The 13,546-nt window shown below is 31.1% G+C and overlaps 3 protein-coding genes across 13 annotated transcripts; 2 read left to right on the top strand and 1 right to left on the bottom strand.

Annotated features, from left to right (window-relative positions):
* Window positions 1–62: 62 nt before the first annotated feature.
* Ap-1-2beta (adaptor protein complex 1/2, beta subunit) lies at window positions 63–6,086 on the bottom strand. Of its 2 annotated transcripts, XM_078185620.1 has the most exons (11): window positions 5,965–6,086; window positions 5,452–5,606; window positions 4,707–4,877; window positions 3,388–3,414; window positions 3,042–3,287; window positions 2,696–2,956; window positions 1,502–2,609; window positions 1,176–1,428; window positions 721–1,072; window positions 449–640; window positions 63–377 (listed from the first exon to the last, which is right to left on the bottom strand). In XM_078185620.1, the coding sequence occupies exons 2-11, from the start codon at window positions 5,557–5,559 to the stop codon at window positions 303–305; spliced, it is 2,793 nt and encodes a 930-aa protein (XP_078041746.1). In that variant the 5' UTR covers window positions 5,560–5,606; window positions 5,965–6,086; the 3' UTR covers window positions 63–302. The 2 variants fall into 2 exon arrangements, with proteins under 2 accessions (XP_078041746.1, XP_078041747.1); XM_078185621.1 differs by lacking the exon at window positions 3,388–3,414.
* Window positions 6,087–7,049: 963 nt separating this feature from the next.
* Snr1 (SWI/SNF related, matrix associated, actin dependent regulator of chromatin, subfamily b, member 1) lies at window positions 7,050–9,515 on the top strand. Of its 10 annotated transcripts, none has more exons than XM_078185869.1 (7): window positions 7,054–7,182; window positions 7,615–7,671; window positions 7,868–8,330; window positions 8,427–8,554; window positions 8,647–8,959; window positions 9,041–9,217; window positions 9,287–9,512. In XM_078185869.1, the coding sequence occupies exons 3-7, from the start codon at window positions 7,879–7,881 to the stop codon at window positions 9,324–9,326; spliced, it is 1,110 nt and encodes a 369-aa protein (XP_078041995.1). In that variant the 5' UTR covers window positions 7,054–7,182; window positions 7,615–7,671; window positions 7,868–7,878; the 3' UTR covers window positions 9,327–9,512. The 10 variants fall into 10 exon arrangements, with proteins under 10 accessions (XP_078041994.1, XP_078041995.1, XP_078041992.1 ...); XM_078185866.1 differs by having other exon boundaries at window positions 7,615–7,702; XM_078185864.1 differs by having other exon boundaries at window positions 7,063–7,378; window positions 7,615–7,702.
* A 618-nt stretch (window positions 9,516–10,133) lies between these two features.
* Sea (mitochondrial citrate transporter scheggia) lies at window positions 10,134–13,374 on the top strand. The gene is made up of 4 exons (XM_078185873.1): window positions 10,134–10,434; window positions 10,876–11,310; window positions 11,732–11,952; window positions 12,037–13,374. Exons 1-4 carry the CDS (start codon window positions 10,290–10,292, stop codon window positions 12,217–12,219), a joined length of 984 nt encoding a protein of 327 aa, XP_078041999.1. The 5' UTR covers window positions 10,134–10,289; the 3' UTR covers window positions 12,220–13,374.
* Window positions 13,375–13,546: the final 172 nt, after the last annotated feature.

Raw genomic sequence — 13,546 nt, 5'->3', positions numbered from 1 at the left:
TTCTATGTTACAAAATTAAAAAATGACATTTTTATACTTTTAAATACATAATAAATGTACAAATAACATCAACGTATTTTGTCTTTATTTCAATTTTACATTCAGGTTTTCTATGATAAATTTAACAATATCTTAAATTTGTTTGTTTATGATAATATATAAACAAATGGTTTGGGTAACTTTCAATGAGATAAATAATATGCACAATACATAATTTTTACGTTAAACAAATTATCAGACATTATGATTGTGAAATGTGATAATTTGAATAAATTTAATTTGAAACGACTTGATTTTGCTACTTATGCATGCAAAATTGCATTATATGCTTGGAATATGCCTGCTGCAACTTCCACAGAACGTGACTTCAGAGATAACTGCAACAAAGAAAAATAATTAAGAACATTTGGAAAATAACAATAGACATTGAATTTAAATTCAAGCTTACAGTAACATCAGGATTTCCTGGCTGAATTTTCAATTCATTTAATACCCAAACATTGTTTGTCAATTTAAGTGATTGATACAACATATCTTGACCTTCTACATTTCTCTTGGCTATTGTAAATACATTATTCTGTTGCATTTTTTGGACAACTTGATCTGCTGTCAACATTACCCCCTTTAATGTATACTGAACCTGTATGAATTTTATAAATTATATTATATGATGCTTGATAATAAATTTAATTGTAATCTTAATAAAGCAATAATAAATACCTCATTTTGGGCTGGTATATCTTTCCAAGTACTAAGGAATACTCTTTTATCTAATTGTCCATCTTCCGTGAAATATGCATTCATAGGTACAATACAAGCAAAATAAAATATATCGATATTATTTTTTATTGCAACTTGAAGATTATTCAATGGTTCCATACGTTGCACTGCACCAGCTGTAGATAAGATTATGTTCGTTTCTACGCTAGCCCCAGGATTTAAAGGACTTGGCACTTGAAGCGGTGCGGCAGGTGTTAAACCAAAACTATTCTTATTCAATTGAATTGCAAAACCTCCCATTGGTTGCATTGCTTTATTTGTAAATGTCATGTCCATACTAATCTGTCCATTCCTGTTTGAAAAGATATATTATTTTGTAGATATCTTAATTTATGTAGTTTATAATGAGGTTTATATTCGAGTCTGGGGAGAAAAACCAGTTTGATTCTACTTACTTTCTTGAGAATGTTCCCCATATGTCAAGTCCTTTGCCTTTTTCTGCAGGTAACCAATAAACTTTAGGTAAGGTGTAGGAAGTAGGTCCTTGATTAAAACCAAATATGTCACCAAGAAGCCCGGTAGTACTCTGAGACACAACGGGGGCATTATTTGTTGTTTCAGTAGCACCCAATATACCATCTAAAACGCCTCCTAATAAGTCCAAACCTGTTTGAGGAGTTGGCGTTGAGCTAGCTACGGATGGTCCACCTATAAAAGATAATATAAGATATAGTTTATGAAATCAATTAAAACATCGATGAAATAATTCATAAATACTTACCAATATCCATACTAAGCAGATCACCTATTAAAGAATCCTGAGCAGGAATAACTTGAGCATGAAGCTGTGTTGCATGTTGTGCTGATTCTTCGTTCGAATTACTTCTAGCTGGTAATGATTTTCTAGCTCCAGCTGATCTGCCCTCAACGAAAGCAGTAGGTGGTTTATGATATACTGATGCCAAGCTTGAGATATGGCATATTAACTCATCTAACAATGTTGGTTCTAATAGATCTGTTTCTTCCGAAATTAATGGTTTCTCAGCAAGCACAACTTCCTTGGCAGCTGCTGGATCAGTACTAAGTAACCGCCAATAGATAAATCCTCGGTCTCTTAAATCTGGATTATCAGAATCTTGTGTTGCTAAACTAAGAACTTGTTGAACCAATTCTTGGGTACCCGTAGGTTTCTTAAGAAACAGTTTAACAATTGCTGTAAGTAACTGCAACTGTACTTGTGTATTTTCGTCGTGAAATCCTTCTAAGAAGCTATCAAGAAGTTCATCTGCATTGTCAATTCGATCTGCGTATTCCCCAATGATCCATATCATAGAAGCACGTGCCTCTGGTTCATCTAACGTGTCCAAATTTTCACAAAGAGTTGATATAATACTTTCATATTTATTTGGGTATTTTCGAAAGATGTCTTTTATAACAACAATTGCTTCTTGAACGACGTAATTTACTTTCGTCTGGATTAAATCGAGTAGCGTTGCAACGCATCGTTCAGCAGAAGGTTCAACTTTAATCGCGCAACGACCGATAGCTCTCACTGCTTTACGTACAAAGTCTACGTCAACTTCGGTAGCATACTCCTTCAATTCAGATAAAACCTGCGCTATATTAGCTTGAGATGCTAAGCGAATCATGATATCCAACTTCTCAAGTTTCACGTAAATTGGGTCGTTGTATTTGACGAAAAATACCTTCATTTCGTGCTTCAAAATGTCTGGGCGTTTTTGTACAATAAGATTTATATTTCTTAATGCTACGTATTGAACTTCCGGTTCAGAGCTAAGTAAAGTTACAAGCGGTGGCGCTAATTTCTTAGTTAAGGTGCCAACAAAGTCAGATTCTGATTGCAGCATTTCCATCAATTTCATTAATACCTGAATATGAAAAGATTTAATTTTTAAATGTATGGCCAAAGTTATACAAGATTACGTAAAAAACGAAGTTATATTCGATACACAACCTTAACAGCGGATAGGACAACCGCAGCATTAGCATGAGCTAATCGTGGAGTAATTCGTTCGCAGATACTTTGCGCTTCTCGCTCATCTTTTGGTGAATAATTTGCTAGTGAATCCAAAATGAAAACCTGTCCCCATTCTGTACATTCATTAAGAGCTGTCAATAATTTGTTAATGGTCTGTGCATTCATTTCAACTAAAGGCTGGCCACTTGGACTCGCTTCATTGATTTCAGAAAGAGCAGCTACTGCGTTTGCAACAACCTAATGCAATTAAAAAAAAAAAGGATAAGCCTATGTTTCACATTATCATGTGGCTGACACGAAGATTTAAGATATTTGTATTTACCATGGGATTGCTGTCTGAGAGGAGATCTTTTAACTGATCCAAAAACCCTTGATCCTCGACTAAAGCTGCATTAATATCATAAAGCTTGGCCACACATACAGCTGCGGTTTTACGGACATATGGATCCTCATCCTTCAGGCATTTTCGCAGTGGTTCACAGAGGTACTCTGTAATCTTGTCCACGCGTATACATCCCATTGTGCGAACTGCTAACGCGCGAATCAGTGGATTTGGGTCCTCGCAATCCTGCGCAAAAATCGGGCAAGCCAGGGATTCAAGTCTAGTCACAGCAGTGGCTATGTATCTCAACCCATGAATTTTAACGAAGTAGAAAGTGGTATGGTACCTTTATCATCGGAGATGTCGCTTGCTCCTTTTGCGTGTCAGAACGAAAAAGGTCAAATTGGTCACCGTCACCATTTTGATTAATGATTAAATATTATACTTATCAACCATTTAATGTTATGTGATGCAGAACTGATTATTTTTTAAAGAGCACGAGATTTTCCTTTTTAATTTCTCAATTTATATTCGTTTTGTTCCTCATGATAATTTACAAATGAAAATTAAGTTGCAAGTTTCACATTAAATTTAGTATCATGCACATAAAAGTATGTTACATGTTGTCTATTTAAACATTAAAAAAATGTACATCTATATGTTTATGATAATTGCATTGAGAAATATTAATTTGAACATTGATTACACTTATTAATTAACATTAAAGTTCTGAGAAAAATAAAACACTTTGCGTGCAAATAGTGTAAATATGCACTGCGTACAAGCAGCAATTTATTGTATAATGCAGTCATACATATATGAAATGAACATTTAAGGAATTGGTTTGTTCATGCTGTTCACACATTAGACACTATGATTAAGGAATAAATCTTTTCTACCGCCGAGGCTCTTTCAAACATATTTTGTTGAGAACCAATTATACCTTTATTTTCAGCACAGATAACTGCATCGTTATTGTACATATTTTCTACAAGCTTTTTAATTGTAGGTATGTAACGTTTCTATAACTTGTAGAAAAAGTTTCATGCTCCAGTTTTAGAAGTAGCCCAAAATATACTAGTGCATTAATATTAAGGTACTAACACATATATCATTGAGTTCTTTACACACTTCCTTAATTATTCTGCTAAATGTTACAGCTGTCATAATTCCATTCCTATTTCTGATGCTGAATTAAACTAAAAAGAGATACTGGAATTTGGTGATAGTAACACAACAAAACGATGACATATCAACAAAAAGTATAAATAAATTATTTCATAATATTAAATACGGAATAACATGAATTATACTTCATTTAGCCAAATTCCAGTCTCGTGCCCTTTGAAAAATAAGCAGTTCGTTTAGAGAGAACAAAAGGTACATTCCGTCTCAGAACGCAGACAGCTCTGTGCAAACTGATGTAATTTGCAAAGCACGGTCTGTACATGATGTGAGGCAGGCTGTAAAATTAATATGAAATTTATTTAAAAAAAATAAAAAGAAACATGTAACTTAAGGAAATTTCTACGAAAACTCTTTTCCAGCTTGCCTCCTTGCAGACAGAGATTCTCAACATCATCCAAGTGTTATTAAAATATATAGAGGGTAAAAGTGCATTAATAAAACATGATAAGCATTTATTGAGCTTCTATGTTACATTACCTTAACAAATGTGTTGACTGCCATGATGGCCATGTCTGGTTGACTTTTGGCATAATTCATCAGGTACAAATACACCAACTTTTTGAGCTCCAAATTGTCCGTCTGCATACAGTTGACTACATCCGGGAAGAGCGCTGATACATCTTTACCCACGGTCATGGAAGCGATCACCTAAACACAATTAATATTACCCAAAATTTATTAATAACTGATGGATTCACTTTGTCAAACACAAAAAGATTACAATTATAGTAGCAATAATGATTATAACGAGAACAATAACTATTAAATATGAATATTCTAAATAAAAATATTTAATATCAATAAAATGAGTTACATAAAAAATTTATAAAACATATATAGTAAATAAACATAGATATCTTGAATTATCAATTTTAATAAATGGTTTCTAATCATCTTTTCATTTGCATAGTATGAAATAAATTTGTAGATTTGACGTTTTTAAACTTAAATCGGTAATGACAATATTGCAATTAAATTAGCTATATTTGAGCTCAGACATACGAATTAAAAAGATATTAGGAAGAAACATACAATATCGTTTCTATGGCTTACCTCATCTAGCAAAGTATATTACCTTTTAGCTGCATGAGACTGTTTATTAAATGTTAATGAAGTACTTGTATAAGAATGAATATATTGAAACCAATTATAAATGATTAAATTGTTACTTCGTGTTTAGCGTATACTACTTAAAACATTTTATTAATAAAAATTAAGATACCTTTTTCACGGCTTCCTTCTTTTTCTCCTTCTTCTCATTATTTAATTCTGACTTAAGTTCAAATATTTCACCCTTTTTTGTAGTGGTAAAATACTTTGAATCTGTCATTTTGAATTATTTTAGAAATTCGTAATGCAAGAGATCAAGTGTGCAATCTGAAAAAGGGAGAAGTACATATTGTGATTGCAAGAGTGTAGCAAAATTAAATAAGGTTTCAATATAGCAAACCATGATTGGATCAATGTTCAACATATATAGTATCATTCTACTAACTCTAGCCGGATTGTGAAATATCAGAATAAATTACCGTATTGTAATAATCAATAAAAATACCTTCGATGATCTTATGTGTAATAAAAATAAGGACGATTAGAATGTAATATAATGGGGATCTATAATCAAAAAAAGCCAATATGCGTACACTTTTTACACACTGAATGTAAAAGTCAGTTTCTCACTTTTTAAAATTTACTGGCGTCGAAAGGACAAGATAGTAACATAATTTGCAAGTACCTCGATTGCAGGTAACCCGTTAGAATGAAAGAATGAACAATTGTAAAAAATTATTGGTTGACAGAACATTGACAGCTCCTGAAGCAAAACGCCCCTCAACCATGGACTAAAGACTAAAGACTAAACACACTTGAAACACTTCATCTATACATATACATCCGCCGATCCAGCTCATGTTAATCTATATATGAGTGTATGTTATGTATGTTGCGTTTTCTTACATCCAATCATGGGCCTGCGTCCAATAGAATGCGTTTACGCCAGAATACATAGGGAATTCCTAATAGAGATACCTAGGGTGAAAGTACAATTTCAATCTAAGCCACAAAATACGAATTACTTCGTTTCAGTATTTAATAATTATCTAACTTGTATATTAACTAACTAACTGTTATAACTTGTACAGAAATATTTCACGTACTTTATTTAATGATTTTATGCGCAAAATAATATATAGTTTTCTATAAAAACGGATATGTATGGTCTGTAGTTTCAAACTGTACGAACTAAAATTCAATACGACTGCCGGTCCGGATATGCATTTGATGGACTGGGATAGATTATGTACCAATGCAAAGATCTACATATGTATTGGACATAAGCAGTAAGCCACACCTATTTTTATTTTCCATACCGTCTTATATCTTTATAATAATAATTATAATATATCTATTTTTGTTTTAGTTTCTTTTTATTGATCTATCCTATCATCTACAATGTAGCAGGACATCGAAATCAATTTAATAAACACTTGTACGTATATAATTCATTGGATATAGATTCTTTACTGTATATCACCATAAAATATAATATAAAAGACTTTTTTCTCATATTAATGTTTAGCTTTGTTTATTTTCCTTTCCCAAGTGTCACAGTGTATTAAGTAAATTGTTCTTGAAATTAGGCTATGTACACCATTATTTGCCTTTTCAATTTTTATGATGGTATACATAATTATTTTTGAAAAAGATGTGTTTAATACATGTTTGATACATTCCATCCATCCGCAATTCAAATTGCCGCTCTTAAATCGCCATTTTGAATTTTAGTTCGTTCAAGCTTGCAACTAGCGTAGGTGGCAGTCAAAAAAAGTGTCCCAAAAATTTGTTGTAGTGTCGAGGCCCCCCACTCGTATAGTCTTCGGTATGTATTGTATCTAATGAACACCAACTAAACAATAATCAAAATATTCAAACAATTGGTTATTTCGATTTAGTGGTAAGTTAGCCTTTTATAAATATTCAGTAGAAGGGTAAGTAGATTTATTATAATATTGTTTGTTGGAATGAAAAAATAAGTGTACAGTGTTTGAAGTAAAACATAATATATTTTATACTGCATCTATGCCAATAATAATCCTTGCAGAATGTATTTTACCAAGCGGCGAATGCAGGTTTCATTCGAACACGGAAAAGTTAGTATTTTTATGATTGAAAATGAGACTTTTGTAGAATATTGAATTGGAAGAATAGTATTATTATTTGATGATTAAATATTCATTAATGTATTTATAGGATGTATAAAATATTTCTTTACTTTTATTATAATCGACGCATAAAATACTTGTTTCATTTATTTTGTATATGTTAAAAATGTGTTTTACAAATTTTTCGTATTGTTTATCATTATTAATGTAAATATATTATCTAGCTACAGTTGGTCCAGTAGCACCAAAGGGCTGTCAACATTGACTCTTTATAAACACAGGTCCATTTAAACTCTGTATCCGTCAAATAAGGTTAAAACTATTCATACATTGTACTTCAAGCTCAAACATTTTCATTTTGTATCTTTTTTTTTATAATGTAGCATTTTATTTTTGTTATAATATGACATTTTATACATAAATTAGTTTCTCATATTCTGTTTGATATATTTAATTTGACATTGTGTGCTTTCGTAGAACATAAAAACATGGCTTTACGTACGTACGGTGATAAACCAATAAGTTTTCAAGTTGAAGAAAATGGAGAATATTACTGTATCGGATCAGAAGTTGGCAATTATTTGCGCCTGTTTCGTGGGTCATTGTATAAACGATACCCAGGAATGTTCAGAAGATCCATCACGAATGATGAACGAAAAAAACTGGTCGAACTTGGTCTAAGTCAGCATGTACTTGCGTCCAGTGTGTCTCTCTTAAGAGCCAGTGAAGTTGAAGACATTATTGAAGGTAATGATGATAAGTACAAAGCAGTATCAGTACATTCAACAGAACCACCAGCTCCTAGAGAAGGAAAGTCAAAGAAATCAATGCCATGGGTGCCTAGTTTACCAAACAGTTCACACTTGGATGCTGTGCCTCAAGCCACTCCAATTAATCGTAATAGAGTACACAATAAGAAAGTTAGAACATTTCCCTTATGGTAAGTGTTGTAGATCTGCATATTTTGTAATTAATGCTTTATATTAACAACACTTTAAATAATATGGTGTTTTCATAAATAAAAATTATTTTTCAGTTTCGATGATACAGATCCATCAGCAAACCTAGAAAATGCAGCCCAACAAGAAATGTTAGTTCCTATTCGTTTAGATATGGAAATTGAAGGTCAAAAATTAAGAGACACATTTACGTGGAATAAAAATGGTATATTTATTTACATTATCTAATGTTAATACTAAAATATATCTATAGTAATATTTCGAATGCACATGTTAAGAGATCATATTTTTTTCTAGAGAGCCTTATAACACCGGAACAATTTGCGGAAGTGTTATGCGATGATTTAGATTTAAATCCTCTCACTTTTGTACCAGCTATTGCACAGGCAATAAGACAGCAAATAGAAGCTTTCCCCCAGGAAACAATTCTTGAAGATCAGTGTGATCAGCGAGTAATAATTAAGTTAAATATACACGTAGGCAATACATCTTTAGTAGATCAAGTAGAATGGGATATGTCCGAAAAAGAAAACAATCCTGAAAAATTTGCGATGAAACTTTGCGCAGAATTAGGACTTGGTGGAGAATTTGTTACTGCCATTGCATACAGGTCTGTATTTATAATACATATTTATACATCTTGAAAGAAATTAATGTCGTTCGGCTAAATAAAAATAAATCTTTTCCTCAGTGTTCGAGGACAATTATCGTGGCACCAAAGGACGTACGCATTTTCTGAAGCTCCTTTACCTACTGTAGAAGTACCTTTCAGACCTCCTTCAGAAGCTGATCAATGGGCTCCATTTTTAGAAACATTAACAGATGCGGAAATGGAGAAAAAAATACGTGACCAAGATCGAAATACGAGGTAAGCATTGTAATGCTACATTTGCATGCGAAAGATAACAGTTAATTCTAACGTCTGTTTTAATTTCAGACGTATGAGACGTTTAGCAAATACAACGCCTGGATGGTAAAACATGTAAATTACAAGTAGTTTTACTCAAGACTTTCACTTTTTTTGCCAATTTTAAACTTTTTTATAAAATTGTATATATACTATAATTATATTAACAATTAGAAAGCAAATAAAGCTCATTCTAATAAATATTTATATATTTACTAAAATAAAAATACAACTAATGCTAAAGTATGTCTATGATTATTCATTACAACATTTTCATATCTCTAAGTGATTCTTTAGTTTGTTAATGTTTATTTACACAGCCGAATTAATTATCAGTGTTACATAATATGGGAAGTAGGAACATTCCTGATAGTGTGTTGTACTGCTTACGAAATATAAAATATAATCATGCTCTAATAGTAGAATGAGATAGAATGATGATAAGAGATTTGATAATTTCTACGAATCTGCCAATGTTAAAATGGTTCAATTAAATCAAATTTAAGCAAATTTTATTAAAAGAAGCCGTAATTTTATATAAATTTTATTTTTTTTCAAGTATCCACTTATATCCGCATTTAAATATGTAATACTTCCATTTGTTTACACAAAGAAATTCGGTTGCAAAAGAAGTTGTACGACTTCAATAATAATTAAAAAAGAACCCGATAATAAAGACAATTGTTGATCAAAAACTGAAAAGAGAAAATTATTTTTACAATTAAATTGATTAAGTAATAAAAAAAATAAATAATAAGATAAATAAATAAGAGACGCAAACAATTTTACATAAATTAAAAAACTACAAATGTTATTTCGTTTCGTCTATTATGAATCCTTCGAATATTTTTATCATTATAATGTTACGTATATTTTAATTACTATGTTAGGCGAATATCTCTCGAGTAAAAGAAATTTTTTGAGGAAGGGGAACATCGGTACGCGTATCGAAGCAAACGAATATTAATCGACTCAGTTCAGAATCGACAGCTAACGGGACGAGTCAACGGGCACGCAGATCGAAATCTGGAAAATGGATTTCCATTCTTTAATACGTCAATCATTGCAAGAATCAAACAGAGTTTCAATATTTAATAATCCTTATCCCCGTAGACCTTGGCTTAAAGATTCTGGACTTGCGGCTCCTGCCAGTAACAGCTTGAAGGGAATAATAGCTGGTATGTTATTTAATCTTTTATTTTAATAATACTTAACTTAGACAACCTGTTAATGCCGCGTACTCGCTATCCTTTACCACTTGTCAAAATAGAACGGTAAAGTGTAAACACCTTAACTGAGGTTGAAAGAGATGTACAAATACGTAATGCTAATGGAGGGAGAGAGATAAATGAACTTTGAGTCAGCGTGTTTAACGCGTGATAGTTTCAAAGGTTGAGCAATGTTTAACCTTGAAAAGGCATAGTAAACGTATTTTTTTATTACACGACACACATTTCGACGTTCTTATAGTTTTATACGTATTATATGCGTTTTACATACTTGTATTGAATAATGATTATTGGAAGACTCTCCTCCACTATACAGTGTGTAAAAGAGTTGCTAATGAAAACCAAACTAAATACTGAAACAGTTATAATATAATTTCGGATTTTTTCTAGGTGGTATTACGGGAGGTATAGAAATATGTATTACGTATCCAACGGAATATGTAAAAACCCAATTGCAACTCGATGGAAAATCTGGGGCAGGAAAACAATATTCAGGAATATGGGATTGTGTAACAAAAACTATAAAGACTCATGGAATTTTTGGCCTATATAGAGGTCTTGCCGTCTTAGTTTATGGTTCGATACCGAAATCGGCAGTACGTTTTGGTTCTTTTGAAACAATGAAGGGATTGTTAGCGGATGAAAATGGCAAACTTACTACACAAACTAGCTTTTTAGCAGGATTATGTGCTGGTGCATCTGAAGCTGTCCTTGCAGTTACCCCAATGGAGACAATTAAAGTAAAATTTATTAACGACCAACGATCTCCTAATCCAAAATACAAGGGATTTTTGCATGGAGTGAGAATGATTATTAAAGAATATGGTGAGTGCTATAAGAATATTTGAATTTAAATATGATAAACATTACATCAACGAATTGATATAGATTATAGTTTAATGCAAGGAAATGGAAACTATGGTCTTAATTATTTCTTTTTTGTCTGGCCACAAAAGGAATACATTTGTCTTGAATTGCATGCATAATTGAGTTAATTGCCCTTGACAAGAGGTCAACTTATATTACGCACAGTTCCTATTGCACTCATGTGACAACATAACTGAGCCGCTTACTGAGCACAGTAATTCCTATACATTCACCTGTATCCTATTACATAATGTCTATAGTGTTCTGAAGTGGAACACGCATCAGATAATGAGAAATACAAGCTTCAAGATATAAAATTCTGAATTATAAGTTTAAAAATTATCTAATTTAAATACTGATATATAATCATGTTGTTTAGGAATCAGAGGCATATACCAAGGTGTAACACCCACAATCTTAAAGCAAGGATCGAATCAAGCTATCAGATTTTGTGTTATGAATAGTTTAAAGGATTGGTATAAGGGCGACAATAAAGATGCACCTGTACCAAAATTGGTTGTTGGTGGATTTGGTGCAATTGCTGGTGCAGCATCAGTGTTTGGAAATACTCCTCTCGATGTTGTTAAGACTAGAATGCAGGTATGTATTCTGATTTTCGTAATTATTATGAAATAATGACATAGTTTTATTAAAAATGATTTTTCAATATTATCAATTTCGTAGGGTTTGGAAGCTGCAAAATATAAAAGCACTGTCGATTGTATAATTCAAATATGGAAAAATGAAGGACCAACTGCATTTTACAAGGGAACTCTTCCAAGATTAAGTAGAGTATGTTTAGATGTTGGCATTACATTTATGATATACGATTCCTTTATGGAACTTTTCAGCAAAGTTTGGCCATGAGAGTTACTATACGTTTCTAAGTAAATAATTAAAGGCATTCGTGCAAATATAGCTTACATATGTATATATATACATTTTGTGTTTGTATTATATATGTATATGTATATATATTCTCAAGCTATATTTATTTAAAATTTGATATATTAACGTACTATCACATTAAATATTTTCGTTGACAAAAATTTGAATAAAATAATGGATTATATTGAGGACATTTCAATATCAGTCGATAAAAATATTGAAAGCTACAGTTACATTATATAGAAATTCCGTTATATAATATATATTTTTCTAAGAAAAATTTTTATTTAATATATAATTTATATAGCTAATAGAGAAAATTCTATATGAATTTGATTCACAGATAATACAATTTTATTTACAAATTTTGTTTGCTGGTGTTGCATCAGTTTTATAATCTGATTTAATATATTATTAAATATAAAACATTCCTACATATTCGAATGTTCGAATAAATGTTCATATTTTGATAACGATTTGTACATGGTATACATAAGTTATGTATATATGTATATCATCTATTCCAAGATATAGCGGTGTACAGATTAGTACAAAATAAAGTGATGTTCAATGGCTGAGCGAAAAGAAATAGATTGATTTTTTATTATTTTTTTCAACGACTGTTATGTAAACAATAATAGAGTTAAAATAAAAGTGCAATAAATGTGAAAAAAAAATATACAAACTTAGTAACAATTTCTATAAATCAATTTTTATTAATGAGATGTAATATGATGCAGTTCAAACGTATGTGTATAGAGTAAGAAAGATATATAGTTTTTTAAATATGGTGATCTTCGCTCAGATTCCTATATTTATTCAAGAATTTGATGAATATCGAAATTTTGCTGTAGCAGCTATGATATTGAAATAGATGAATTTATAGAAGTTCCTTAAAAATAGAGACCTCATAGTATTACAGAATATACGAAACATCTATTTTATTATGTCCATAACTAACAACGTCAGTAATTCATAGAATTTTACATAATTTGCATGTCAAAAAATTCATTTCCAAAGTACAAATCTAGAACATATTAATCATAACTGTATATGAAAAACTGTTTACACTTCTGTATATAAAGGTGATTAAAAAACGACTTTGTTATCTTTTACAAATGTTATTTTTGTAAATTGTTCAATAAAATATGTTTTTAATATATATAAAGAATATGTTCATTAGTTTTATTTTGTTATACTGTAAGATTCAAATTAATACACTGCCATGCCTATAGTTAAACTCAGTGTAAACATATACATATGCGTATCATATTATCATTTCATAACTGTCCAGTGTCCGTGTATT

The sequence above is a fragment of the Augochlora pura genome, chromosome 7 (assembly GCF_028453695.1).
Source record: "Augochlora pura isolate Apur16 chromosome 7, APUR_v2.2.1, whole genome shotgun sequence".
Taxonomy (NCBI): domain Eukaryota; kingdom Metazoa; phylum Arthropoda; class Insecta; order Hymenoptera; family Halictidae; genus Augochlora; species Augochlora pura.
Note: the sequence above shows the minus strand (reverse complement) of the source record. Positions and strands in the feature narration are given on the sequence as shown.

What these genes read in the sequence shown, in the direction of transcription:
- Sea (XM_078185873.1), top strand. Translation starts at nt 10,290, where the DNA reads ATGGATTTCCATTCTTTAATACGTCAATCATTGCAAGAATCAAACAGA. An exon ending in CTTGAAGGGAATAATAGCTG is followed by an intron (nt 10,435 to 10,875) that starts GTATGTTATTTA and finishes GATTTTTTCTAG; the next exon opens with GTGGTATTACGGGAGGTATA. An exon ending in TTGTTAAGACTAGAATGCAG is followed by an intron (nt 11,953 to 12,036) that starts GTATGTATTCTG and finishes TCAATTTCGTAG; the next exon opens with GGTTTGGAAGCTGCAAAATA.
- Snr1 (XM_078185868.1), top strand. Translation starts at nt 7,879, where the DNA reads ATGGCTTTACGTACGTACGGTGATAAACCAATAAGTTTTCAAGTTGAA. An exon ending in GTTAGAACATTTCCCTTATG is followed by an intron (nt 8,331 to 8,426) that starts GTAAGTGTTGTA and finishes ATTATTTTTCAG; the next exon opens with TTTCGATGATACAGATCCAT. An exon ending in ATTTACGTGGAATAAAAATG is followed by an intron (nt 8,555 to 8,646) that starts GTATATTTATTT and finishes ATTTTTTTCTAG; the next exon opens with AGAGCCTTATAACACCGGAA.
- Ap-1-2beta (XM_078185620.1), bottom strand. Translation starts at nt 5,559, where the DNA reads ATGACAGATTCAAAGTATTTTACCACTACAAAAAAGGGTGAAATATTT. An exon ending in AGAAGGAAGCCGTGAAAAAG is followed by an intron (nt 4,878 to 5,451) that starts GTATCTTAATTT and finishes AATTGTGTTTAG; the next exon opens with GTGATCGCTTCCATGACCGT. An exon ending in TGGGGAACATTCTCAAGAAA is followed by an intron (nt 1,073 to 1,175) that starts GTAAGTAGAATC and finishes CTTTTCAAACAG; the next exon opens with GAATGGACAGATTAGTATGG.